Genomic DNA, 26836 nt, shown 5'->3' with positions numbered 1-26836 from the left:
GATGCAATATAGCAGACACTCTAAAGCTGGGTGTCTTATATCATCAGTTCAAGACATAAACCAACCACTCCCTGTGGGAATTCAGAGAACTTTCTCCAACAAGCATTGATTTCAGAGTTCTCTCTTCACTGCAGTTTGTTGCTCTGGAACAAGCACTGCTCCTCAGTGTCAGAATCCTAATACTGGTTAGATGGATTATCTGCTCCCATGAAGCAATTCCTATGTCTTTAATTGAAGATTGCCTTTTCTTTTTACTCTAATTCATTGCACATTAGTTAAGATGACTTCTAGCTGCAGAACAACTATCCCACCCAGAAGCTCTGGTGACAGTAATAAAGGATGAGGGAAGAAATGAAGTGACTTCTCCCAAAACTTGGGCTGAAGTGTAATGTGCAGGGATTGTCCATGGGATTTGATGTTGACCAGTGCCCTCTTCGGGGTGGGCTCTGATCTTCTCAGTTTGTGATTGACTCAGCACATTTGAAGCATCTCAGCTAAAATCTATCTTGGTATTGCTTAGACAGAAAAAGACAAAAGCTTTCAGTCCTTCTAAATTCTGTTTCTGTGCATGAATCTGAAGTAAGATGTCATTCCTTTTATCTGATATTATGCAAGACACAACCTTTTTCTTCCAAGGTCAAGATCTTGGATACTGTAGCTAAATATTTATAGGACTGCATAACTTCTTACTCCATAAAAAAATTATTTGAGGGTCATTTTCAGCGCCTCCAAATCCCCTTTATGGAAGATTTAGAGAATCTGCAGGTATTAGTGTCACATCTTTTTTTTCAGGGGATTTTGCCTTTTTTCTCCTCACTCCTCAGCAGAATGTCTTGGGTTTAAGTCCAAAATCCACCCTGTGCAGTTTGCATGCTTGGTTGTGCTGCTCCCTGACAACTGGTGGATTATGGATCATCCAGTAATGGATGCAGTGGGGGCATTTTATGAAATGGAGATTACAACTTAAACTTCCAAATCAATTGTAAATGGACCTTTTTGACCTCCAGTGTCATGGGAGTCATGATGAATTCCAACCTGCAAATTCAAATCAAAGTACTAACTCAAGCTACAATCAATAAGCAATCACACTGCTATTGAGGCAAATCCGCAGTCAGGGAAACCCAGCACTGACTGAGTCTGGTTTTGGCTTTGTGATTTGATCCAAAATGGCTTAAAGCCAGGAAGAGAAATGAACCTGCTTGGTGCTCAAGGTTATCAGCTGTGTAAGGGGATCTTGGGAAGTTCTTTAAGGCTTGTGAAACAGCGAAGGGATGTGTTCTGGCTCCTTCTGGACTCAGTATATGGTCATGGTGAGTAAGACCTGTCACTGAGGCAAGGCAAACTTTCAGACCTTTGGTGTGAAGAAGGGACATAAGAACGAGGTTGTCCTGGGTCAGCACAAGGATACATTTAGCACAGTCTCTGATGCTGGCCAGTAAGGGATGCTTAAAATTGGAGTGTAAGTCAGTGTAAGTCAGATACATTAGGAGCACTCCCTCCTTTGGCTGTATTTTACCAGCAGCCAGAAGCTGAGGGACATCCTGGATCAGAGCTGTTTCCACATCATCGCTGTTATCAGTCTCTGGCTCTCTCCCCGGTGTCTAATGCAGGAAACAATAATAATAATGATGATAATAATAAAAACAATAATAATTGGAATTGTCATTGTGGCTGCTACCACTTGGAATGACAGTTCACAGAGCAGAAATAAGAGTTCTCCTTTTTAATTTCCTTCTCTTGTGTTTTCTTTTAGCACCACCACGTTGCCTTCCTATATCAGGATAACCAATGGCTACATCACAGTCAAACCTCCCATCTGGATTTCCAACCAGCTGGATCAGAGGCCGCGTCCCGACCACCCATCCCAGCCCACAAGCTCAGCCCCAGCCAGCCTCTCATGGCCATCAATAACATTTCCTCTCTGCATGGCCATAGCTTCTTTTCTCCTGAACCTACTGCAGCCCTCCTGACCACATTAGTATCACGTGCAATCCCTTGGAATACAGAAGAGAGATAATTTATGAATGAATTGGAGTTTAAGACAACAACAGTTACATGCTGGACCTTCTCAGTGACTCAGTAGTGCCTTCTAGCTGATTTTGTCTCTTTGCCCAGATACATTTTGAAACTCTAAAGCTTTATTGTAACACTGACTTACATCTTCTTTTTGTAGAAGGATCTTTATTTCCCATAGTGCTATGGGGTTTTGTAAAATATACATGTTCATATAAAGAAAAAAAAAGAAAAAGAAAAAATGTATTTATTCGACTGGTAAACTTATTTTTCTTGTTGTATATGTTAATAACATCCCTATTAATCAGTAGCGATGGTGAAACAGATAAATTAATATTTTCTATATTTGTTTTCTGACAATTCTGCAAATGTCTGAACTGACACCAAATGAATTCCTTCTTTGTTACTTTAACCGTTTTTTTTTTACAGCAACTGTTCAATAAGTACATTTCTGCTGAACGTCTTTATTTTACTTCTTTTATCTCATTAGCATAGCTTACACTGAATAAAGCAGATCCTGCTCTCTGGGGCCTGTGCTCAATACAAAAATAGGTACATTCTTAACTCGTTAGCTGCCACAGCCTAAAATACCAGTTATTGTTACATGACTAAGTAAGTCATTAGTCAGGATAATCCTCTGCATTCCCCCTGTTTTCTTTAACTAAGCTATTTAACTTCTTTGGAAATTACCAATTTCTCTCTTTGCCCTGGGATTAATTTATCATCTAGCGCAAATTAAGACACCTTTTTCTTAATAAAAAATTGCTTTTAAAGTCTGGAATAATCCTACTTGGAATTATTTTCTTCTCTCCCTCATTTTATATCAACATAAGTCTACAACCTTTTGCAGCATAAATGAGAAGAGAGCTTGGTCTGTCTATAGATTATAAAGATGTAGTGCCCTGTTAATCTATAGAACTCCTTTGTACCAGTTGTATTAATGCCTGTGGACAATCTGGAGGCAAAAAACATGTACAAATTCCTCTTTCTCTTGCTACCATGATAGAGCTGATATCTCTGTGCTGAAATAGTTATGTCTTGTCCAAAACCTGCTCAACACCACAGGAATCAAACTAACCCCTGTGTTATGGAGACACACAGAACATTCTTCCATTTTTAGACTAGGGTACCTGACTTAGATGGAAAAGTTATGACACCTTACACTCAGTGAAAAATGTGCTCCCTACCCAAGCAGTTGTTCTTCAGGAATGAGATTTACAACATCTATGGGGAAAAAAAAACTGCACCAAATTAAAAATCTTAAAAATTACTATGTTTAAAAAGGCATGTAGGTGTTTTCTCACCACCAGAACACAATGAAAAAATTTCTTTGGATACAAGAGTTTAGAAAATTAGTTTTGGTTGAAATAGTGGCGTTTTTTTTTTTTAAGTCATCTACAAACTAAAAGTCAAAACTACGTGATGAAAACATCTTACTTTAAAAAGAAGTCTCAGAAAAATACAATACAAGCTTTTCTTTATGGAAAAGCAGTGCTTCTCCACCTTGGAAAAAAGATAGTGATAATAATTATAATAACAATACTGATAAAATTCTGGCTGAAAACAACCCTGTAAGTTTCCCATCAGCCCTACTGCCCGCTCTCCAGAGCTGCAGATGATTCCATGCAACTTGCAAGACTCTGCAGTGAGTGAGAGTTCCGAATTCACAGTTTGCTCCTTGTCATACCAGTTGTTTCAGGAAAGTAGGATGGAAAGTAACTAGACTACAAAAATCACGTGATTTCATGATGAAATACTGAGCATTTCCCTCATGCATCCCAGCCCATTGCCTTGCAAAGGCCAGGGACAGTACAGAAAACTTCTTTTTAACTTACTGGACACGGTGACCCCCAGCCTTTGCTCTGTTTTTGACAGCAGGTTGTGTAGGTTTATGGTCAATTTAAATGGGTACAGCACAGAGTGCTGTAAGCTTCCCCACTTACTTTTTTTTTCTTCAAGTACAATGGTTGATAAGGCTGCATGGAAAACATTGAGCTTTGCCCCAAATGTGAGATTCAAAGAGACCCCATGCATACTTTCATATTGTGTATTTTGGCTAGCAGAAGATTATAGATGTAAGTTTTGGACAGAAGCCATTCACCTTGCATAATATTTATTGCACAGAGATGAATATTGGAAACATATTTTGAGAACTTTCATTTTGGTTTTATTTGAGCTATTGCTCTAGAAATGCCTTCATTTGAATATAATGGTTTAACAGACCTTCAAATTCAACATTAATGCATTTTAAAAAGATTATTGGTTCTCCTGATGTGTTCAAGGCAGAGATGAAAACTGAATTATAATGTCTTATTTACAAGAATGTAAATGGAAATCAGGTAGGCAAATCTTAAGGGTGATGATAAGTTACATAGTAAAAGTGAACAGCCAACAAACCAAAACCCATTGAATTTTATTTGTTGTAAACAAATCATGTCCAGAAATTATTCTGTGGTACTATCCCAGGAATAATTCCAGGTGTTGGAAAACCTACTGTATAAATAGACAAGACCATGTAAAGATAAGGGAGAGGGGAAAAAAGCAGAAAACAGAAACAACTTGTCCAAGACTGTAAGGAAAACAAACAGGACCAAGACTAGAAATTACAGTTCTGAAGTTTCCCTATCTGTGGCTTTCTCCATAAAGCTCTGGAGCTTTTTTATTTTAATATTAGGAGCACACAAATCTCTCCACACTCCCAGCTGTTATCGTGCTGCACAGAATAGTCACTCTTTTGTCACCAGCAAGGCTTTCGGAGTTCCTCCTGCACTGGACAGTAATATTCAATATTCATTAGCTCAGATAGGTATGTTTGGCTATCACAGGATGTAAATGGCTTGGATATCAAAGTATGTTTTAACATCTTTGCATTTCCTGGGATTTTGTCTGTAATTCTGGGAAATGAATAAATTTTACTGGAACCCTTGTGCTGGTGCCCCGCATTTGTGCAGTGCAGGTGTCAAAACAAGGTGTCTCTTGGATCTGGGGTCTACACACCTGATTTTTGCCACCTAGAAGCAGCTCCCTCAGTCATCTGAGCTGTCTCTGGCTCATGACTTAAAGGTTGAGTAGGTTTCTGTAGATCTTAGCTCAGGAGCCCCACGTGAATGGCTTCAGCACAGCTCTCTAACCAAACACACCTTTTATTCTCATCTTACCCTAAAGTATGACTTTGGGTCACTTTCTTCAATACATGACCTGTATGCAGACCAATGCTGGATAATGAACCCTCACTGTGGTTGATAAAATAGGTTGTTTACTAATCAGCATTCATTAAAGCACAGTAGTACTGGTTAGCACAGACCTATGCACACCCATTGCAATGGATCATGATTTCTGAATTTCTAATGGTTTTCTAAACCATGAGTTTAGAAACTGGACCAGATTTGATACGTGCTCTGGAAGCAACACTGACTGCCAGCTTCAGGGGACTTTAGTTTCCTCTGTGGGTTTCTCAGAAAACTAAAAACCAACTGTTTTCTTTCTTCTGAAGGAAAGCTCAAATTCCCATGTAATCACAAGATTCCAAAGGCAGGAGATTTAACAAAAATATTCATGCCCACTACATATAACAGCTTATCTCTGAGAAACACAACCAAGAGTCACCCAGTGTCTGGCAATCTAGGACATGACTTTGGATGAATCCAAAGTTCAGTGGTCACATGGCTCATCTTCTCAACTCAGCTACAACTGACACCAACACAATTCATTTTAAATGTAACTGTAGCATTATAAACAAATGCTGAATATCTGCCAAGGTCTTGCCCTGGTGGGATAAATAATCCCATATCATCAGCAACAAATCTAATTTCTCCTCTTTCAGTGTTTTGATGCTTTTCTTGCTTAACTACAGATACTATATTAACATGCACTGCCACTTGGAGAACCAGTCAGTAAGCTGGGACAGAGGGTATTTTATATTTTATGACTGATGTAGTTTCTCTGCAATCCCTCGAGCTGTTGAATAATGCAATATGTCTTCTGGCAATAAATGATGAACATGATTTATGATAACTATGCTTTATACAGGTGTCAAAAATCTGCTTTGTTGAACTTCCCTTCCCATTCCTCCAACCTCCACTGTAATTTAGGAACACCCAAGGTACAGAGCTGTATATTTATCTTAGTTCTTCAATATACAGTTGTGGAGAAAGAGGGAGATGGAAAGAGGGAGAACTTAATCTCTGTTTAGTGCATTGATTAGTCAAATGATATGACTCAGTCATTACCATATACCACTGTTAGGGAGGAATTTCCCATCATGTATTTATGTTAGAGAAACCAAAGTGCCAAAGTTATTATCTCAGCATAAGTTACCATGCCAAACTTTGCTTAGTACCGTATTTCTGTATTGTATCCAAAAGTTATATGGTCTTGTCATATCTCTGAAGTGATCAATGTTCCATGGAGTGTGCTAAAACTCAGCTTCAATTTAAGCATGTTTTAACTTAACTGAAGAAGAAGGATAATTTGCTCATGTTTGAGATCATAGGGGGGTATGTGTGTGTACATTTATGTGTGTGCGTTGTGTGTGTTCTGTCCCAACCCAAATTCAGCCTTTCCTGTGACTTAACATTTCAGGAGGCACCTTAATCTAGCTAAAGGCAGAGAGGTCTTTGCAATAGGCAGTCAATACTTTCCTTCTACAGGACTGATTAACCATCCTGCAGATTCATGCTCACACTGAAATTCAAATTGCGTTCTTTGTCAGTTTTCAATTCAAATGTACTTCAGATATTTTTTCCTGTTCTGCCTCCTGCTTTTGTGTACTGTTTTGAAGAGTGTAATAAAAAGATGCTTTCTAATATTATTTTATCAAAATATTTTTGTAGCATAATATATTAATAAAATGTTATTATAAATCCATAGCACAATAATCTGGTGTGTCTTGATTCTTTCCTTTGCACTAAAAGCTGAAAAATTACTGAAATCACTGAAAAAAAGGAACATTCTGTTTGTGGAAGTTAGGCATGCTGCTTCTTTTATGCCCAACACCAACATGGGAAGAAACATAGAAAAAGCAGAACCAAGCTCTTTTCTTCTAACTACTCCCTTCCCTCTCCACATCAAGATACAGAGACACAGAGATTTACTCATTTTTCTTGGCATATTGCTTTTTCTTGCATCCAAGCCATGCCGTGTAGCTGACACTGCAGATTTCTTGCTGATCATTGTTTACTTCCTAATTATGTGCTAAATCATTTGGTCTTTAACACACCATTTGGAGAGGACTCCACCAGTAAAGCTGGTTTGGAAATATCCACTGTAGGAAATGCAGTGGGAGTTACAAACACTGGAGCTGGTTTGAATGAGCCAAACATGGCACAGGAAGGGCCTGTTGCAAAATAGAAGGGAAACTCTTGAAAAACAAAACTAAAAAGAGTCTATCTATTGAAGTACCAACCAGACTGCCAAAGCTGCTTGCCATCCTGTCTTTGGAGTGTCAGCCCATCTGGAGAGTCTGTGTGGTGCAGCCATGGGCTATCCCTGGCCCTGGCAAATGTATTTGAGGCAGCACATCTGGGGGAAGACACACCATTGCTTGTGCACTTAATCCCCACTGAATCAGGGCTGAGCTGCACCTGATTGTGGAGGGACTGAACACATCAAGCCAGACTGGGGGAAAGCTGGAGTTGAGCTTAACATTATGGCAGTTGTCTGCTCCAGACTCATCCCAGAGAGGTCTTCATCCAACACACACAAAGGGGCTCCATAACTTCTCCAGGGGCTCAGCTGGAGCAGAGGGAACCACTGAAAAATATATTAAAATATCTGTGCCCAGTTAGATGTACACAGGGAGTGTCCAAAGACAAAAATAACCAGACTTCCACAAGTCTACTGCCAGTAATGAAAACAATAGTAATGGGAAAAATAGTATGTGTTTAGATTGCTAAATAGCTGGATGGTGGGAATACAATTACTGAATATCACTGGGGTCTTAAAATAAAAAATGTTGAAACTTTATAGACCATTGCAAAGTCTATATTGGCTTTTTTAACATACAGTTTCTCCCATTACAAAGAAGAGCAGTGAGTCCTGAACACCTGATTCATTTGAGCAGCAGGTCTCAGTCTGCAATCTCAAGCATCTTGCTCCACAGTATGCCAGCACTTCATTAGCTAAGGCTGCACCTTTGGGTGCAAGCCATCGTGCAAAGCACTGCACTTCATTGCATTTTCCACATTTAACAAGGATACAGTTAAACAGCAGAACAAATTACACAGAGCCAAACCTCCACCAGGCTGGTTTTCAGAGGAATGATAACAATAATAACTGCGGCAGCAAGTTCATGCTCACAGCCCTCAGTCACACCTGGAGCTCCCTGCCTTCCTGGAATGAAATGCAGTTTGAACAAAGGGACCAAGACAATGTGAGAAAACATCAACAACAGGCAGATAGAGGCAAAGCAAATGAAAGACAGATGTAGGAAGGAGAGTGAGAGCTTTCTGCTTTGTGCTCATCCCGTATCTCTATTGTCCTATGGAATATCAGTTTGTTGTCCTAATGGTATCAGTTCTCCAGTCCTCTTGTGTGACGTATGATGTACCTTTTCTTTCTTCATATGAAAGCCATTGGTTTTTGTTACAAAGTGATGGATACACAGCCTCAACCAGCCCTGTGTGACTGAAATCATTTTGAACAGCAGTGCCCTTTTTCTTTCCAGAGATCTCTGCAGCTGTTTGTCTTGGCAAGGGTGGGTTTGTCCCCAGATTCATCCTGTTTGAAATCCTTTCCACCCACTCATGTTAGCCTGAGTGTTCACCTCATTTTTAATGGGAGCATTATCATCTTCAGTTCTGCACTGGCAAAAACAATTCTCAGAAGGGGAAAAGACAGAAACTCACACCTACCCATCTTTCTTGAGCAAACTGTCTTCATCCAAACTGTAGGAGGCAAGCACTTCGAGGAATTCGCCAAGAATTGTTTTTCTCTTAGCAACGGCCCAGACCAAAAGTGGACAGAGATACAATCTGTGATATCATCTCTCAACCAGAAGGATCCTATGAAGACCCATTAGTTCAGACAACATGTGCTCTGCACGGTGGTTGTGGCTTGAAGGATGGACAATGCTGGCTGTGTTCTCTGGCTGTGCCTGGGCCAACTGTAGCCCTGAGGGCAGGATCCAATCCACACAATAACCTTATCTTGCTGCTGCCTTTTCCTCCAAGCAGTTCATGGGCAGCCAAACATTTGTTCTTGACCCTGTTTGTGGCACTGAATCTGATTTGCCACTGCTGGGTCTCCGGGAGACATCCCACTGTGCAGAGCCTGGGGCTGGAGGTACAGCTTGGCTCCCCATCACTGAGGGTTTAGTGATGACACACCAGCACCTGGGCCCCTCCTTTGGCTGAGCAGGCCTGTAAAAAGACACATGAGGTGAGATCATGATTCACGTGAAGAGAGTAAAATTCTGAGCCCTGGTTGGTTTCCCTTAAAAATACCTAACTTTCCTTGGAACCTCACCCTTCCTGGGCCATCTTTATCCAAAACCATTAACACCAAGGGGGTGGGGGGGGGTGGGAGGTGAGGGGAAGGTTAAAGTATTGGTGTTAGTGGAGGACTCAGACATTAAAAGAGTATCCCAGGTTTGGAGCTTCTGTTGCCTGCTGCCAGCAGCAGGCCCTGCTTGAAAGGAAAGTACCTATCTCAGCATGCAGTCAAGAGGAATAATAAAACTCTGGTCATTCACAGGCAGGGAAGAGGAGAAAAACACTCAAAAATGTGCAGGCTTATGTTTCTCTTGAACTTTCAAAATAATTTTCTCTCCCATCCAGAGATTAGTCACAGAAGCAAATGATACCATATCTGGGAAAGAAGTCAGGTGGATGGAAATGATCTTTGGGGAGAAGGAGAGGAAAAAGGGAGCAGACATTTACTTCTCTGCCTGCCTTGCTCACCTTCCCCTTTCTCTGAGGCTGAACATACACATGAAAGAGCTGGGAAAAATCAAGTGTTTGGGTCCAACCTAAAGCTAGTGGGGGCTTTAAATCCATCTCAGGCCAGTGGGGTTTTTCTATTTCTGTCTGGTGGATTCGGGGAGCTGACTTTGCCACTACATGATCCCCTAGAGCTCCCATTCTGCAAGAAGCTTCATTTCTCCCAGAGGCCCCCATGAAATGATTTTCCACACATTTTTCCAGACTCAAATGAAAAAGAAAAGGCTAAGGGACTAATGAAAGCATGCTCATAAACACCATTCCATGGGAAAGACTAGCATTTGCTATGGTTTTCAAAATAGAATTCCAGGTCCTCCAAGTACTTCTGAAGCACTGAGTTGGGCTTCACAACACCCAGAGGTTTCAGGTAAAGAACAACCTCAGCCCTCTCTTAATAAGGTGGGAAAATGAGGTGGACAGTGGATTTTATGACATGCCTGAAATCACGAGGGACATCTGTGCGAGCAGGATTCAGAAGGCAGCCCTTCCTCTATGGTACACTGCTCTCCGAAGCATGGCTCGTTTATTTCAATTAATAGAGCTTTGTAAGGGCTCCCCTGCCACCTTTTTTTGGCATGAATTACTGCAAAGACAGTGAATTAAAAACACCAAGGGGCATCATTTTCTTTTAGTGTTTAAAGAAGCTGTTTCCATGAAAGCAGACTATGTGAAATTTGCCCAAAAGGGTAAATTTAGGAATAGCATAAAGGATTAGAACCGAAAAATAGATGTCTTAAAAATCTCTTCTTAGACAGGCCTGACCTGACAGTTCAGCTCTGGAGTGGTCTTTCTGTGTAACACCAGTCAAGTGGTTCAACCAGGCCTGGTTCCTGTCACAACATTCACTCAAGTGTTGCAGGATTAGGGGCTTCTCCAACCACGAGGTGAAATTCTTTAGAAGTGTAAAGCTAATGCATGCAGTCCACTGTCTCCCCATCTTCTCTCTTCAAAAACACACAGGTAGGATTCAGTTCCAGTACCAGGCACTGTCTGAAAGCCATCACCCAAACTTGCCTCCATCAGTGGTGCCACCCAGACTGACTCAGCCCTTAGAGAAGTATTTCCAGCTTGTGACTTGCCAGCTATTTTAACAGAGGCTCTTGTGCTTGGTCCCAGTCAGTTCCTGCCCTCAGAATGCAGCTATATGTGTAATGTTTGCAAAGGCATTTCAGATTGTCTCTTATAAAGGATGAGCAGCTTCAAAAGCATTTTAAAACAAAGCCAAAACTCAACAACTGACTCATATCCACTGCTTGCTGTGACCACACAAAATATCTCTGATATGGCAGGGATGTGTTATGGAAGAACTTGCCACCTTGAATCGGACAAGGTGAAAAATGAGCTGTAATCTCCACCTAAAATGTCTCCACTTGCTTGACCATTTCAAAAATTACCATTTCACAGAGTTGCAGCCCATCATCATCATCATATGCATAGCATATTTTAGTCAAAATTGCAGGACTGAGTGATGCTTTGACATTCAGTAATTGTCCTGAACCTTGGCTGGCATCTCTATTTTTTATATCTAGCTACTAGCTATATTGCAGGTAAACACTAAATAGTCTACTATGAGACAGAAATGTGAAGTTTTTAACTTCAGCTTGAAATGACATCTTGTTACAATGTGTTTTCATACTGTAAGTTCAAAATTAAAAAAAAAAAAAACAAACCCACGTGGTTTGTACAAAACATGAAACAACCAAATTTTCAATTTTTGTTTAAGTTCCCAAATAGTAATAATACATGTCATTGATAAACAGTAGTAATGTTTAAATGTCAATGAATGGAAAAAATCAATATTGCTGCTCTAAATGAAAGTGTTGTTTACACTCTTGATAGTTGAAGCTGTAGTTTCATTGTTGACCTGCACCCCTCCTCTCTCCTAGCAGCATCATTCTTCTTCTCACCCTGGTTTTGAGGTCAAGAACTGGATTTTGATTAGTCCAAATAGAGTTTCAGGTCCATGCTTTTGCATGTGCCTCTGCAATGAGGGCTTTTTGAGTACTCCTTCGTTCTGAGTTTATAAGGCCTTTTACTAAAAATAATGTATGGGCTCTATCTAAATCAAACTTCTTGCAACCCTCTCATACTTCAGAAGTGCTGAAGACCTCAACTCAGTTCTTTCTCTTAGCACACATTGCTTTGAATGAAATCGCTGTGTGAAGAAAAATGTCATTGCAATGTGATAATTTGGTGATGATGACGCTGAAGTACTGAACCAAAACAATAATCTTTGGTCAAACCATAATCACAGCACTGAAATCCATTGGTTAATCATGGAAACTTCATACTCAGTGTGGTCTGCTGTGCTGTTCTGAGGCATTTTGAGAAATGGCCATAAGCAGGCTGACAGGAATGCACTTGTGCTGTTACTCACATTGTGTAGCAGGCACACCACACACTTTTGCATGTTTTGAAAAATTAGGTTAATGAGTAAGACCCAGCATTTGAAGGTGAAGTTGCCTGCATCCTCTGTTCTCTTTACTGAGAGAAATGAGGCAGCATCTCCAGCTTCATCTTTGTAAATTGTACTCTCTTTTTACCCATGATTTCTTTCATGACAGAGGTCTGAGGTCACACCTAGAGCATCAAACTGGGTGAAATTCCAAGGTGCTGCTAACATGTGCTACAGGTCCTGAACAGACTGCCCAGCTGGTGCAGTGGCAGCACAGGTACCTCTCAGAGGGACACACCAGTGGGTGGGTGAGCTGTGATGGGGATCTATAAGCTGCAGAACATCTCTCTTGTTTTACTCTGAGGTTTCTGTGTGCTGACAACTGAGCTTTTTGAGGAGCCATGTGAAGGACTGTGGGTGGCCATGCTGTCCTGATGTTGTCAGTTCATTCCATGGCTGACACCAGCAAGGCACAAGCCCTGGGCCAGCAGCTGTGGGGAAATGGCAGAAACCTCTCCCCAAATTCCCTGCAGGCACAGGTGCAGAGATCTGAGGGTTGTATGCTTGCATTAAAACAATATCCTTAAATCTGTGGAATGATCAAACGTGCCAGTTCTTCCCACCTTGAAAGACAGGCAGGCAACGTGCACTGTGCACCAGCTCTCAGGCTGTGCCTTGCTGTGGAGCTTAAACCTGTCCACAAGCATTCCCTGAAATGCTGCTTGAGCCTGTTGTGCTTCCTCATGCTCCTCCTCTGTGCTGGGACACGCATGCACAAAGGCAGCTCATCCCTGGAACGGCAGCACAGGGAACTGCCGCTTGCTTGGGTGGTTGCTGAACAGCTGTTTCAGCTATGACATAACTGCTTTTAAACTTCAAAAGGGATCTATTTCTGAGCTGAAAACATACAGATCGTTTCATAAAAGCAAGGGTGAGATGTTAGCAGGCCGTGGAGAGGGTGGTGGACACAGTGGAACTGCAGAGCATGCATAACATCCTGTCAGCCCTGTCTTCTGCTGACTTTCTCTCCTTAGGGGTCCAATCCCACAATTTTTTCTCAAGCAATAACCTTATCCATGCCAACAGAGCCTGTTATTCCATCTGCTGGTACTCACACTGGAATGTGTTTGCTTTGGGAGTGATTGTGTGCTTTGCTGGTGGGCTCAGAGGACAGATAAAAGCCAGTGCCCAGCTCTGCAGAGTAGTTTCTAGTGAGGTGAATGAACTCATTAGTAAAAGATTCCTTTAAAAAGATGGGTGCTATGCAAACCCAATGTGAATTAGACTTTTTGTGGGGTAAATGGAGTTCAAGCATGACCAGACACAGCTCAACTGTTTCATGCTACCTCCTGCCCCTGGGAAGACTTTCTGATGCCAGCTGGGACAAGCTGAGAGAGTGCAAAAATCATACAGACCAGGCTTGGAAGGGTGGATATCTTACAAAATGCAGAGAATGCCCAGATTTTCAGACAACTGTAAGGCAACAGGTCACACAGATGCTCTGTGACACTGGAGCTGCACACAAAATTCTGGCCAAAAATAATGATGGAAACATTTTGCTGCAAAACCTGATTATTGCCTGATACATGCAAGGGATTTTATTAAAAACTAACAAACAAACAAGCAAGAAAGCCGATTCCTATCTGGAACTACAATATCAGTTTGCCAGACCCCAATTCTTCTCTTTCACTGCCATGGGAATCTTTCCGTTCCCATGAATGATGACTGAAAGCCTCGTCTTGCAAACAGCTCTCTGAATTAAATGGATGACTTTAGATTAACTTTAAATTTAAAAGTTCAATTTATTGATGTTGGCAACTAGAACATGGCCATGGAAGAGAAGTAGGAGGAAGAAAAGGAGGTGCTATTTTTAAAAACAAAGAGAAGTCTCCCAAGTGCCAGAAGCGGAGGACTGTGGTGGTGGTTCCAGGCAGTGCAATATGCTGAGTATGGATGGATACAGTTTAAACCAAGAATTGGAGGTGCCAGTATGTATTTAACACTTAACATGTAAAATCTTTCTGTTAGGAACCATGTTAGTGACTCAGGGAGCTTGAGAGAAGACTCTGACATGAGTCATCTCAGCACCTGCTGAAATCCTGGTGCTGGCACCGATCAGCGCTCAGATTTTTAAGGGAAGACTCATGAGCCAGGCATCCAGAGCTCTGTTACCAGATGAGCAGGTGAAGAAAACCTCACCCAACCAACATAGCCATCAGGAATGGCACATTCCAGAAACACTCTGGGAAATATTTCAACACTGCTGAAAGCATTTGCTTGGAAGTCTTACTCTGGGTCCATAATTGCTGTCAGGTATTGCAACTCCAGAATAAACGCAATAGTCCTCAGTTAAATCATCCTGCCTCTAGATCAAGAGTTACACTGAGCAGCTCTGTCCAGTAGACTAAATATCCTCTCATAAATGCATTCTGGCATCAGAGATTTCCGTAGGTGGGTGGCTTTGACAGAAATTCATGCTAAGTCCGGAGCCAAACACTGTGAGAAAAGCTGTCCCAAACACCCATTGTCCTTTGCAAAAATAACAGAAAATTGATCATTCTCCACCCCAAAACCACAGCGTTCCTCCAGCCTAATTCCCCAGGGCAGCCGAAGTTCTGCTCTTTAAGCCTGTGTTGCTCAAAGACAGGTCAGGAACTTCTGCTGGGAGGGGCTGTGGCACAGCAGCAGCCACAGAGGGGCTGCCCCAGGGGCTGCCAGGGAATTGGGGTCCTTGAGGAACAGAGCAAGCAGTGAGAGCTGATGGGGACAGCAAAGCACATGGATCCCCAGCGAGGATAATAAGGTTGAAACCCCAGTGCAGTGCCCTGAGGGTGGCCTTTAACCTCTGCATCTCTCATTTTTCACTTGTGCTGTAACAGTGCAAACAGCAGCACTCCAACAGAGATATCAGCCTCTGCATTCCCACATGCTTGGGTCTGGCACCAGGGCTGTGGCAGGTCAGGCCCAGATGTGATCTGTAGCATGGCCTGTGACAGGTTATTTATCCTTTAGGCTATCAGTGATTGGTATGATATTAATTGTCCCGAAAAGATGTGTGCTTTGTGCAAGGATGGGACTTGGCTGTTGCAAAGAAATCGCTTTGGGTTACAGCAAAAACAGTAAAATAACTCCAAAATTATTCAAAAAAATTACAGTGCTCGTGTACAGCAAGATTTTCTTTATGTCATGTGCAATTAGGTTTGTTTTCCACCTTTTGACAGGAGCATTTCAGCCCAGAGTAAGAATGAAACACACACAAGCAGCATGATACCACAGCCAGAAACACTCCCTTCATCCAGGGAAGAAAGGACTCTTACATTGTGAAAGGGAGCCTCCTGTTGTCTTCCAACTGGCATTTTCTGGCCAGCTGAAAGCTAAAATAACCCATCCTTTATGCTTTCAGTACTGTGATCTAATGGCTAAATGGATTTTTAGTACAAAGCATAATTTTCTCCTTTGGTTTTGCTCATTACTTAATGGAAAGGCCCCGTAACATTCTGCTTACATCCCAAACAGTGGCTGCTCAGCAGAAGTGAAGAACACATTGTCTTATAGCCCAGCAGTTATATTTTTTAATAATAATAATAATAATAATAATGATGATAATGATAATAATAATGGTTTCACTGCAGCTGGCTGCCTGCCTGAAGCTGCCGCAGGCTCACAGTGAACAGGCAGTTCCCAAAGTCCAGTGGTTGGAAGGCACCATCAGTTTTTGCTCAATACCTGTCTCACTTCTCCTCACATTTTGCTGACAGGAGGGCACCGTGTCCCAGCTCCGCAGGGTTTAGCCCCAAACCAGTAATTCTCATTGCAGTGGGCAGCAGCATTGCTGCAGGTGACATGAGAGCAAAGCCACTCTACAGCAAAGGTGCCATGGAACCTTTTGATCTCTCCCTTCTTGCTTTGCATTAGGCTCTTGTGGCATCCAGGAGCTGGATGACAGCTTCTAGAAGACTGATTCTTCCAAAGAAATCATGTGTAGCTTTAAGCATGGAGCACATTGGTGCACTGAGGTCACAGCGAGGGAGAAGAGCAGCAGAGACCCTAAATGGGGCTGTGCTCTGCCCTGGGGTGATGGCCTCCAAAGGCTGAGGAGCAGCAGCAGAAGGATATGAATGTAAAATGGCAGGAATCAGAGGGTTTGGGTGCTCTAGGACAACCCCATGAGAACAGAACCCCAAACCTTAACTCACGTGCACAAAGGGATTCTGTAGGGACAACCTGCAGTGCAGCTCCCAGGGGCTGACACACGGCAGGGCACAGAGCAGGGCAGTGGTGGGGACAGACTGGGGGCTTACAAGGACACACATCCCAGAGCATCAACCACTTCCACACATGCTCTGCACATGCTCTTCAATTGTTTAGGGCTGTCTTCTTAATTTTCTTCAGCTGTCCCCATTGTAGCAGAAGCCTCCTTGCTCTGAAGGGGCAACTGAATGTTGGAAGTGCAACACCACTGAAAGGGGGGATAGAGAACCATGTTCTCCTTGGAAAATTCAAGTAACGTGTCTGGAAAGGGAAGCTGCTTATTGCATGTGCTTTATTATGGGAAGAAAATGCCTTTTAAAATCTAAAATCAAGAAATTGGTGGAAAGGTAATTCCTGGAAGTTAGCTGAGTCTGTACCTTCCATTATTGTTCCCTATAAAGAAATGCTCCTGCTGCTTTTCTCCGGTAATCACGGGTTTCATGCCAGCTTCAGCATTTGGCTGTTGACTTCTTCAGGCAGATTGATGGCTCAGCTGAAACTGAATTTATGGACACAACCCTCCCCTGACCAAGGCTCACCTCCTCTGATAGCTCCAGGTCTGTATCTCCCACTGAAGTACAAGGGACAGGAGGCATCGAAATAACTTGTGAGGATCTCCAAAAGGAGGATAAATCATTTCTACCTAAACCCGCTGGATTTATATGCTGTCACCTACTACCTGGAGGCACCTACCTGGGGACAGTGATGGCCATACTTCAACTAGATTCCTAAAACTGGGCTGACCACCTTGGGAAAAGTTCAGCACCCCCAAAGCTCATCACAGGATGCTGAAATTAAACCCAGCTCTGCCTGTGTCAAATGATACCATTTCCTCTCCTGCAGCTAAAGGCCCCAAGGCAGCAAGCACTCTGGGACAGATCTGCTCTTTTGCCCAAAGACAGGGCTCTGCTTCAGCTTCTTGCTTTATCCAGCACTGAAGCCAGCAGCCATGAAGTAAGACTGCTTCCTTTTTTTATTTTAATTATTAAGAAGGAAGTAAAACAATTCACTGTTCTGGGGGGAATATCCCTAGAGCCTAACTACTGAAAAATCAAACAGCATTTGAAAAGCAAGACAATGAGGCTAGCTTGAACTCACAGAGCATTAGAATTGCCCTGGCAGGAACACAAGTGATTCCCTGATAGATGCAATAACAACACTGCAATTACATGAAACAATATGTAAACTGAAAATGCAGTGCCACTCTGCTATTTGTACACCCTGTGTTCCACTGTCATCCTCTTATTGTTAGCCCTTTAAGTATTGTGTCTCCTAGGCCTTTAAATACTTCATTAGCATGATTTGCCAGCAATCTTTTTGTCTTAAAGAAGAATATTTTCTCCCACCAGGGCTCTAATTAAGCCAGTATTTAATGTAGGAAATTCAGGCTTCAGTGATATTTCCATGCTCCTGACAGTTTAAGTGGGAATGTCACAGAGAAGCACCTGATAACCAACAGAAAAATAACACCTGAAAACCTGAGGTAAGGTGAGAAGTATAAAAAAGTGATTCCTTCCCTGTGGGAAATAGTTTATGGAAAATTTGTAAAGGAGGATGAAGGTGAAATGGATTCACTTCTGTACTCCCACCTACAAAGCACTTAGAGATGCTGTAAGAAATTAATCTCCTCTGGATCATAAAACTAGTTTTAACCCCTGAGAAAGAAATAAGTTGACTGGTTTTGATTGATGTCTTGTGGGGCACTAAAAATAATTGATGGGATCTCATTCCCCTGCAGCAGAGGAACATCCTGGCAGAGGGCAGGAGCCCGTAGCCTCCTGGCTCCTGCCTCATTCCCTTCAAACCTCCTTGTAGAACTCCTACTGCCATAGTGCCATCTAGAGACAGCTACAGAAATTAAAGGGGGTTTGTTCCTAAACCTTCTGGTGGTGTTTGAGGCTTTGTGGGGTCATATCCCAGCAATGGTTATTGCTTGTTATTCCAGCAGCCCTTAATTACAATACTGGGTTCCAACATCAAACCCCACAGAGCCCAGAGCAAAGGCTTCTGCTGGGTTCAGCACAGTCAGGATTTGTTTTGTCCCACTTCCCCAGGAGGAGGATTTCATCATGATTAGCTCTTTATTAACATAAATGTATAAGAGAGCACCCAGCACAGCAAACAGCTCTGGACACTTGTGTGTGTGTGTGACTCCAGGGGCAGTAGTGCCTGGACCACAAAATTAACATCACACTGTTGGAATTACTCCTGTCTTTTCCTTACAAGCCAGTGTAGGCAGAGATAGAGAACACCAACACTTGTTCTGGTATTTCAGCATCCTCATGTCCCTGTGACAACCCGAATAAAAGAAAGAATCTATGGTTCTATGATTCTAAGTACTTTGAAGGAGTGAAAATCGGGGTTTCACAGAAGTGCAAATTGAAAATTTAGTCACATAGGAGGGGAAAATAGCATGCTGGCATTTAAAGAACTGGCCTGGTAAGGAAGATACAGCTTTAAATCCAGATTTCCAGCTGTATCACAGACACTGCTGGACCTGGGGTGTACAGAAAGCCAACAGTGACTCCTCCATTCTCTCCTTATCTCTCTTTATTTTATTTCTTTCTTTTCAGATCTCTGTGTGGCTGCTTAATACCTCAGCCATGGCTTTCACTTGTCATAAAAGTAATGAATAATATTAATAAAAAAATATTGCAAGTTTCTCTCCACATAAGAATTATTTAAAGATGTTTTCTTTTACTCCACAGAGAACATATTTACAGACAAATTTAAGCTACTAAATCAAAGGCAAATTATTAAAATGTTGTAAAGCTAAGGACAGAGAAATTACAGGATATAAAATTGATGATCATCTTGCTAGAACTGAAAAACCTCTTCTTAATCATAATGCAAGTGGCCTCTGATAGCAAAATATCTATATTCCACTGCAGCTGGGTGTCCCCAGGAGAAAGCTGGATTAAACAGAAGACAATGAAATACAGACCTCGCTCAGTGGCTGCCTGAGAGCAAAATATGCATCTTTTGTACATCCCTAAAAGATTTATCATTATCCATGCTTATAAATTTCCCTGTAGTAGGGGTTTGAATGGAAAAGACAGTAACATCACAATCAAAATTCCACTGACGAGCTGGTTTTGCCAGGGAAGAGGGAGAGCTTCATTGTTCTACAACTGGTGTCTTGTCTTACAAAAACAGGTCCAGAATTAAGCATCTCTGGTCATCTCTGTAGGTCAGAGCACATAGGAACATGGTATAGACACCTGGAAACATGATTTTTGAGCTTGTGAGGCCCACATGGGTGGCCCCTGCTGTAGACGGGCATCTTGGACATTCAAAGCTGGGCAGCTGAAGGTGGCTGGGCCTGATAATGGCAAATCACCCTCCTGAGAGCCCTTGGCTGGTAATGCTGGTTTTGCAGAGTCCAGCAGTAAAGCAAGGAAAGGCTAAAAGGAACAGTATTAAATATTTTGCTTTTCAACATTTTTGTCATATTAACTACATCTCGCAAGCCGTAGCTGAACAAATACTCCTTTTTGAAACATCTCTCACTAAAATTCAGTAGTACAAACCGTCTACTAAGCAGTAACAAAGACCATAAAAGACTTTAAATTATCCTTTGCTTAGGAATTTGGGGGTTAACGTGTGGTTAAAAACCACTGTCTAAACAGAGGGTCTGGTCTGTCTCTTAGACAGAAACATGAGTTGTTGACTTTGTCAATAAACCCACACTGCAAATGATACAAAAGTAAGACAGGTGATCCACAGAGAACAATTCCTAAGTAGCAACAAAGCTACGGAGCAAATGCTGCTGCTGAATCTACCCCAAACTGAAGGGGAACTGGAGACCCTCAGAGCATGACCCAGAGATGGGTCAGAGGGACTGATGGGGCATAGAGAGAGAGCCTCCTGCCCTAAGGGACTTCTTGGGTTGAATCCTGCATGTTTGGTATAAGGAAGAAGCTTTTTACGATGAGAGTGGTGGCACACTGGCACAAATTGCCCAGAGAGGTGGTGGATGCCCCATCCCTGCAAACATGGAAGGTCAGGCTGGACGGGGCTTTGAGCCACCTGATCTAGTTGAAGATGTTCCTACTCATTGCAGGGGCCTTGGAAGAGATGACCTTTAGAGGTCCCATCTGACCCAAACCATTCTATGATTCTATGCTATTCATCAGTCCCTCAAGAGCAGGGCTATGAATAAAACAAGCAAAATGTACTTGCCCATTAAATCCTCCGGGGTGAAGAGCCCGGTGTTGAAGATGAAGGACCTGGAGGGAGTGAAAGCACATCACAGCCAGAGGGGGACTGTCCCCATCCTCTCCCCTGGTGGTCTGAGCCCTGGCCATGAGAGCTGTCACACTGTCCCTGGTGACCAGGTGGGCTGCAAGAGCCCTGTGCTCCCAGCACTGCTCCCACACCTTCTGCAGCAAGGCAAGGACCTGCTGCAGGCATCAGAAAGGCTCTGCCTCACCTCCTCCCCAGCTCCCCTGGGAAAACACCCCCCCTGCACTACTGGCACTCAGATCCACAAAGAGGAGCAAGGGAAGGAATAAATTCCTGCCACGTAATTTCTCCAGCACAAGGAACTAATGCAGGCCACGGATCTGACACTCTGCCTCTCGTGTTGGAGAAGTGAGCCGAGAGCTGTGCTTTAACATTAACTCCTCAGTGTAATTTCCTGTAATTGTGAGGCGCTTTAGAGGTACTTGTGAACTTGGGTGGATGGCTCCTAACGAAGTTGATGAATAACCCAGGACCGACTCAACTCCGAAACAGACCCAGCACTGAAGGAGGGAACGTGGAGAAAGGTTTTGCCTTCCATTAGCAACACTATCCAAACAAGTGACCCTCTCCCTGAGAGATTAGTTCACAGCAGGTGAGCTATAATCTGCTCTGATCGGCAGGCAAGGAAAGCATTCATTCCAGCTGCATTACAGCCAGAGCTTTTCTTCTCTTTTTTTTTTTTCACACATTGTGAGTTCCCAACAAAGGGCTCCAGCTACCAGATCAAACAAACATTTTGCCACTTATTTGCAGAAATGGTTCTGTTCCCGAGTTGGGATGGCAACCAGCTGAAGACCGGCTGGTGGGTAAATTTTCCCAGCATGGCCATCAGCACCTTCTCATCTAGAAAATGGTGATTTGATGGGGACGAGGTTTTGGTCAGGGTCAGTTTTGTGCTGGGAACTTGTTGTCAATTTATGATGCTAGAGATATTCTCCCAAAAATTATTATTTGGAAATTACATTGTATTACCCCTCATCTGAGGTACTCAGTTGCCAGCTGGAGAATGTTTTCAGAAAACAATCTCGTTTTCTGGCTTTTTGGTCCAGAGCCTCATGGGAAACATACAAGACACAGTTAAAAGATAAAGTTAAGTCCCCAGACCTGCTGCATATTAGAGCTCATAGACTCACTAGTTACTATGGCACATATATTTCCCTAAAACCAGCAAAGCCTTCATTATCCCACAGCCAGTAACCACCCATCCTTTTCTCCTCTCTTTCTCTCTCCCTTTGACCAACAATCCCCCCTCACTAAGGCCACTGCCTTTTCTCCACAGGTATCAATCACACTTTTCTCCTCCACAAATCTGAATAACCAACAAAATCCAATTACACTCAGAGTGATTGTTCTCAGCTAAGACTCAATTTGACGATGGTAATTCTTATTTTGGGGTGGAAAACACATTGTGTGTTTGAAAGCTTAGCTGTTTGGGCTTATGGGGCTTTTTTCTCTCCCGCCTACACCTGCAGGCCTGATAACAGGTATCACCTCTGCCTACACAAATGGCTTTGCTCTCCAAGCCTGTTAACCGCAGCAGGGGAGGTGTTCACCAGGGATGGTGCCAGCTGCTGGCCCCAGCAGCTTCTGCACAGCTTGTGATGCACTGGGGCACCCGTTTCCCAGGCTGGAGTCAAAGAGACATCTCGTGGCCGTCTCATATACTGCAAAGGAGTTCTTTTGTGCGTGGAACATCCCTTGCGTGCAGAGGGCCAAGAACGGCCTGTGATGACCAGTACTATGACTCCATCGGGCTGAGCAGCAGAGGATGCCAAAATACCCTGCACCTCCTTCAGCCTCCAGCCATTCTCTCTGGGTGCTTTAAGAGCATGAGGAAATTTGGAAATACAGACATATTCTCTCTGTGTCCTTTTTGTTCAGACTTGTAAGTACAAAAGAAAGAAACAGCTTGGCAGGGGACGGCAGAGAGCTACAAGTGAGTCACTGGGAGAAACCAGAAACAGAGCAGCTGCTCACTCTCCTCCAGCACAGGACTCAGAGCCACCAGGTGAAGGTTTTGATAGCCATGCTGAAGCAGGAGGAGGAGGAAAAGATTCTCCTTGGGCAGCAGAGGATCCAAGGGAGGATCCTTGCTGAAGGAGGCTGGGAATGTATGAAGTCCACCAGGGTTGAAGGGAAAACTGCACAAACATCAGGAAAACAGAGATCCACCGGAGACAAGTGGCAAAAAAGGTGTAGCAGTGCTGGAAACCCCCTATGCTGCAGTTCTGGGAAAGCACTCAGGAATACAATGTCCTTGTCTTGCGGGTGCTTTCTCCAAGGCATCTGCCCATGGCTACCTCAGGAGTCCTACACACGGTGCAGGGCAGGCCCAGGTGTGACCCAGCACTGTGGCTTTTACACTCACAGCTCCAGTTCCAGAGAAAACTGGGAGCATCCCAGGAGCATGAAGCAAGTGCCAGTTTGATCCTGACTTCCAGTCTTTGAGAGCTACGCAGAAGGTGAGCAGTGAGAGCACACTAGCAGTGGGGAGCCTCAGCTCCCAGTTTAATGAGCCTCAGTTACCCTAAGGTCAGGCTCGGCACCAGGGTTTTCCGGTGAGCTGGGAGAACACTCCTGGTACAAGCTGCTGCACCATCCCCACCTACCCCAAAAACATTGCTTAGTCTTGGCTTGCTGTGAAGGATCCCCTCCTGCTCCTTTGCCTGCCTGATCTCATCCTGAATTCCCCCATCTCTGGGCAGGGGAGGACGGGAGGCTGAAGCTGAGGCCTGGCTGTACCTCCTGTATTCCTTGACCAGTCCCCATTCCCTTCTATGTGAGCTGAAATATCCCCCAAAACACCATCACTTTCCAGGGTTGGAAGACCTGGCCTACCACCCAGAGCCTCTGAGTTTTAGCAAAGATTTGTTCTTTCACCTTGTCCAGGCTCCTTATTCCTTCCTTTAAGGAGTGACAAGGCAAAGAGAAACAGGCATGAATGCTGCATGAGTGGTGTCCCAGATTTCGAGAGATAACCGCAGCTAGCTAGGAAAGGGGTTTAAATTAATCTTTGTTGGCTCCTGCTAAATGCTTCCTCCATGATTAACACCAGAGGTGATGTTGATAGCAGGATTCATTGTCAAAATAGCTTATAAAACAATTCCATAAAACCGTGTAAATCTTGTGTTGATCTTACTTTTTACAAGGAGTCTTAAAGCCATATATCCCAGCACCATTTACAAGGTTGTTGCAGGTGTGGCACCAGCCTTAGAAATATAGCTACTACTTAAACTGTGTATTTTACGAGCCTAGGGAAACATCCGTTTGAAGTGTAAATGGAGCTTTCCAGCCCTCTTGGTTTTTTGTGCAGAGACCAAGCCATTGCCCATCAGACTTCAGCACCCCTGAGCCACAGCCAAGGTGCAGGGACAGGATTCCTTTGTCAACAAACCTCAGCAAAGTTTTCCAGGATGTTGAACTTTGCCTTCAGGAGGAGCTGGTCTCCCCAAGCCCAGGTTTCACTGCAAACCACTGAGCACCCTAAAACCTCTTGCCATTTGCAGCCCCCGTGGGGTTGTTTTGCTGTGGGCTGCAGTCATTCCTCTGGTGAAGCTCACAGGCTATTTACTGCTGCTCTGGAGCACAAAATAACAGGTGGAAAAGGAGAGAATGAATAGAATGAATAGCCCAATCATGTGAATCAGATGACAGAAGGCATTTAAGTAGGCAATATATACCATAATTATGTAATAGCTATTTAATAGACATCAGGGTGAGTGTCCTGGGGATAAAGGAAAAGCCAAGAGAGATTTCTCCCCATGAGTTTAAAATGATCAGGATTTTAACCCCATATTTACACTCAAGATCACATCCCATCCTCTGAGCTCTCCTTTTAGCTCCCAGTGCAACAGTCCTGAGATTGCTCAAACTACTGCCCTCATCCCACAGTGACCACTGAATACAGGATTGATTAGGTCCCAAACCATCACAGATCTCTGCTTTTCAGGGTACATGGGCAACCAGCTGCCACACTGCACCCAAAGAGCTCTGTGCTGTGCAGCTGGATACAGGGGCTCCACATTTATAACACTGGGAGGTGAAGGGTTGCACCTGGGTTTGAAGTTCAGGGGCTCTGAGTTTTAGCAAGGATTTGTTCTCTGACCTTGGCCAAGCTGCTTATTCCTTCCTCTAAGGGGTGACAAGGCTCCTCCATCTACACACAACAAAGAGAAGGATCGGTGAGCTGCAGTGTAGTGCCACCATTGCCACATGGGGCTGTGGGAAATGCTCTGCCCCACTGCCCTCACCTTCATCCTCCTCATCAGATGCCTGGCCTCACCTTCCCAGCGGATGTGTCTCAGTGCCCTCTTATCTCCTGCTCATATCTTCTGTGCAAGGCCAAATATTGACACTGTTTGGGAATGGCCCTTGGCTGTGAGCACATCTCCTAACCTTCAAGATAGGCCTTGACCTCTTCCCCATGCCCTGAGACACACAGAATAAATGCAGGAAGGAGTCATGGTGATAAAAGCTGGTTTGCAGCAGTTGGAGGGATAAGCCCAGCCCATGATGTCTGCTTTGCAAAAGCACATTTTGAGGAGTCTCAGTGACACTGAGAGACAGGTGTTTGGATTAGTGTTGTATCATCATCCTCTGCTGAAAGGAGCTTTGCTCTAGCCCTGTCAAACCTCCAATTCATGATGTCCCTCAGATATAATACAAAATAGAGAAAATTCTTCCCTATTTTTCTAGAACAGGACTTCTAAAAGAGTGTCCAGCTCCTGAGTTTTACAGTATCCTTAACACTGTGCAGTGGCTGTGGCATGGGATGACTGAATAAACATGACAGTGGAGGGGCTGGGATCATCTCTGGGTTATGAGCTTGTACAACACTTGACACACTGAATCTCCTTCCTAATCAGGGCTTGTTAAGATGCTGTCGTAATAATATAACATTATATAAAATGCTTTATATATTTAATCTACTAATCAGCCATTACATTAACAAGTAACTTTATAGTTGAATGCATGAAACCTCGTTATCTGAATCCAATTTTTATGTGGCTTCACTTGGACTTGATGAAGTGCTGGGCTCATTTAACAACCCTCCCTTCAGCCAGAGCAGTGATCTGGGATTCTTCCCTCTGCCTTGGTTATTTATTTGCACAAAACACTAAGGGTTCTAATAGGAGTCTACTCCACACACACACCTGGCTAAAACCTGCTTGTTTTGAGTGATTAGGCAGGGACTGATAGACCAATGTGGGCAGAGCAATCACACAACTCCCCATTTCCTTTGGAAACCAGGCTAAATAAAGATAGGGGACAGGCAGTAGAAAACAAGACAGGAAGGCAGGAATGGATCTATCAATAGCTCCTGCCCTGCTTCCTGCTCATTAGTGTCTCTCAGCAGATGTCAGGTAACCTTTAGAAACCCCCTAAAGCAGCGGTCATTTATCAGACATTTCTTAAATTGAGACAAAGGGAATTTGGACCCTGTACAATTATGGGCATCCCAGAAGGAAAAAAAAAAAAAAAAAAAAAAAAAAAAAAAAAAAAGACAAGGAAAAAAAAGCCCTTCTCAGTGCATGTATTGTATCTCACAAAAAGAAAAAGTTTCTGTTTCTAATACAGCCACAGACCAACTGTGGACTTTGTTCTCCATCTGTAGCTAAATGACCACATTGCACCAATCTGTCTCCCCATTCCCTTAGTGCTCCCCCTGCTCTGACTGCAATCCCAAGCAGAGCAGGAGAGGAAACACGAGCTTTAGCAGCAGTAGTCCTCCCAGGAGGTGAAATGCTTGAACTCTAGGTAAGAGTAATTTTCTGCCTGCAAAAACTTGTCAGCAAGATACTATTGGCAGTGGGTGGGAGAGTACAATACAGGTTCTAGCTCATTGTCTCAGAGGGGAGGAAAGGATTTTCCATCAGAGGCATGGACCAGCCCTCCCTGCGGCGGCAGGAGCCGGTGATGGTGAGTGCTGCTCACTAGATGGCGAAGGACGCCTTCCTCCCTGCAAAGCTCCCACAGCAGCAAGGAGGGATGGAGG

The 26836-nt window shown here is 43.4% G+C and overlaps 1 protein-coding gene and 1 long non-coding RNA gene across 2 annotated transcripts in view; one reads left to right on the top strand and one right to left on the bottom strand.

Moving 5' to 3' along the window:
* The window catches only part of TRABD2B (TraB domain containing 2B), a 276678-nt gene extending 268945 nt beyond the window's left edge, over positions 1-7733 (top strand). The window contains exon 7 of the mRNA XM_069023357.1: positions 1754-7733. Coding sequence (XP_068879458.1) covers positions 1754-1970 — 217 coding nt within the window. The 3' untranslated portion in view covers positions 1971-7733. The remainder of the gene's footprint in view (positions 1-1753) is intronic.
* Positions 7734-7737: 4 nt separating this feature from the next.
* LOC138114190 (uncharacterized) overlaps positions 7738-26836 on the bottom strand; it is a 207856-nt gene continuing 188757 nt past the window's right edge. Inside the window, exon 4 of the long non-coding RNA XR_011152514.1 lies at positions 7738-9371. This is a non-coding gene — a long non-coding RNA (uncharacterized lncRNA). The remainder of the gene's footprint in view (positions 9372-26836) is intronic.

Source organism: Aphelocoma coerulescens, chromosome 8, assembly GCF_041296385.1.
Source record: "Aphelocoma coerulescens isolate FSJ_1873_10779 chromosome 8, UR_Acoe_1.0, whole genome shotgun sequence".
NCBI lineage: Eukaryota > Metazoa > Chordata > Aves > Passeriformes > Corvidae > Aphelocoma > Aphelocoma coerulescens.
Note: the sequence above shows the minus strand (reverse complement) of the source record. Positions and strands in the feature narration are given on the sequence as shown.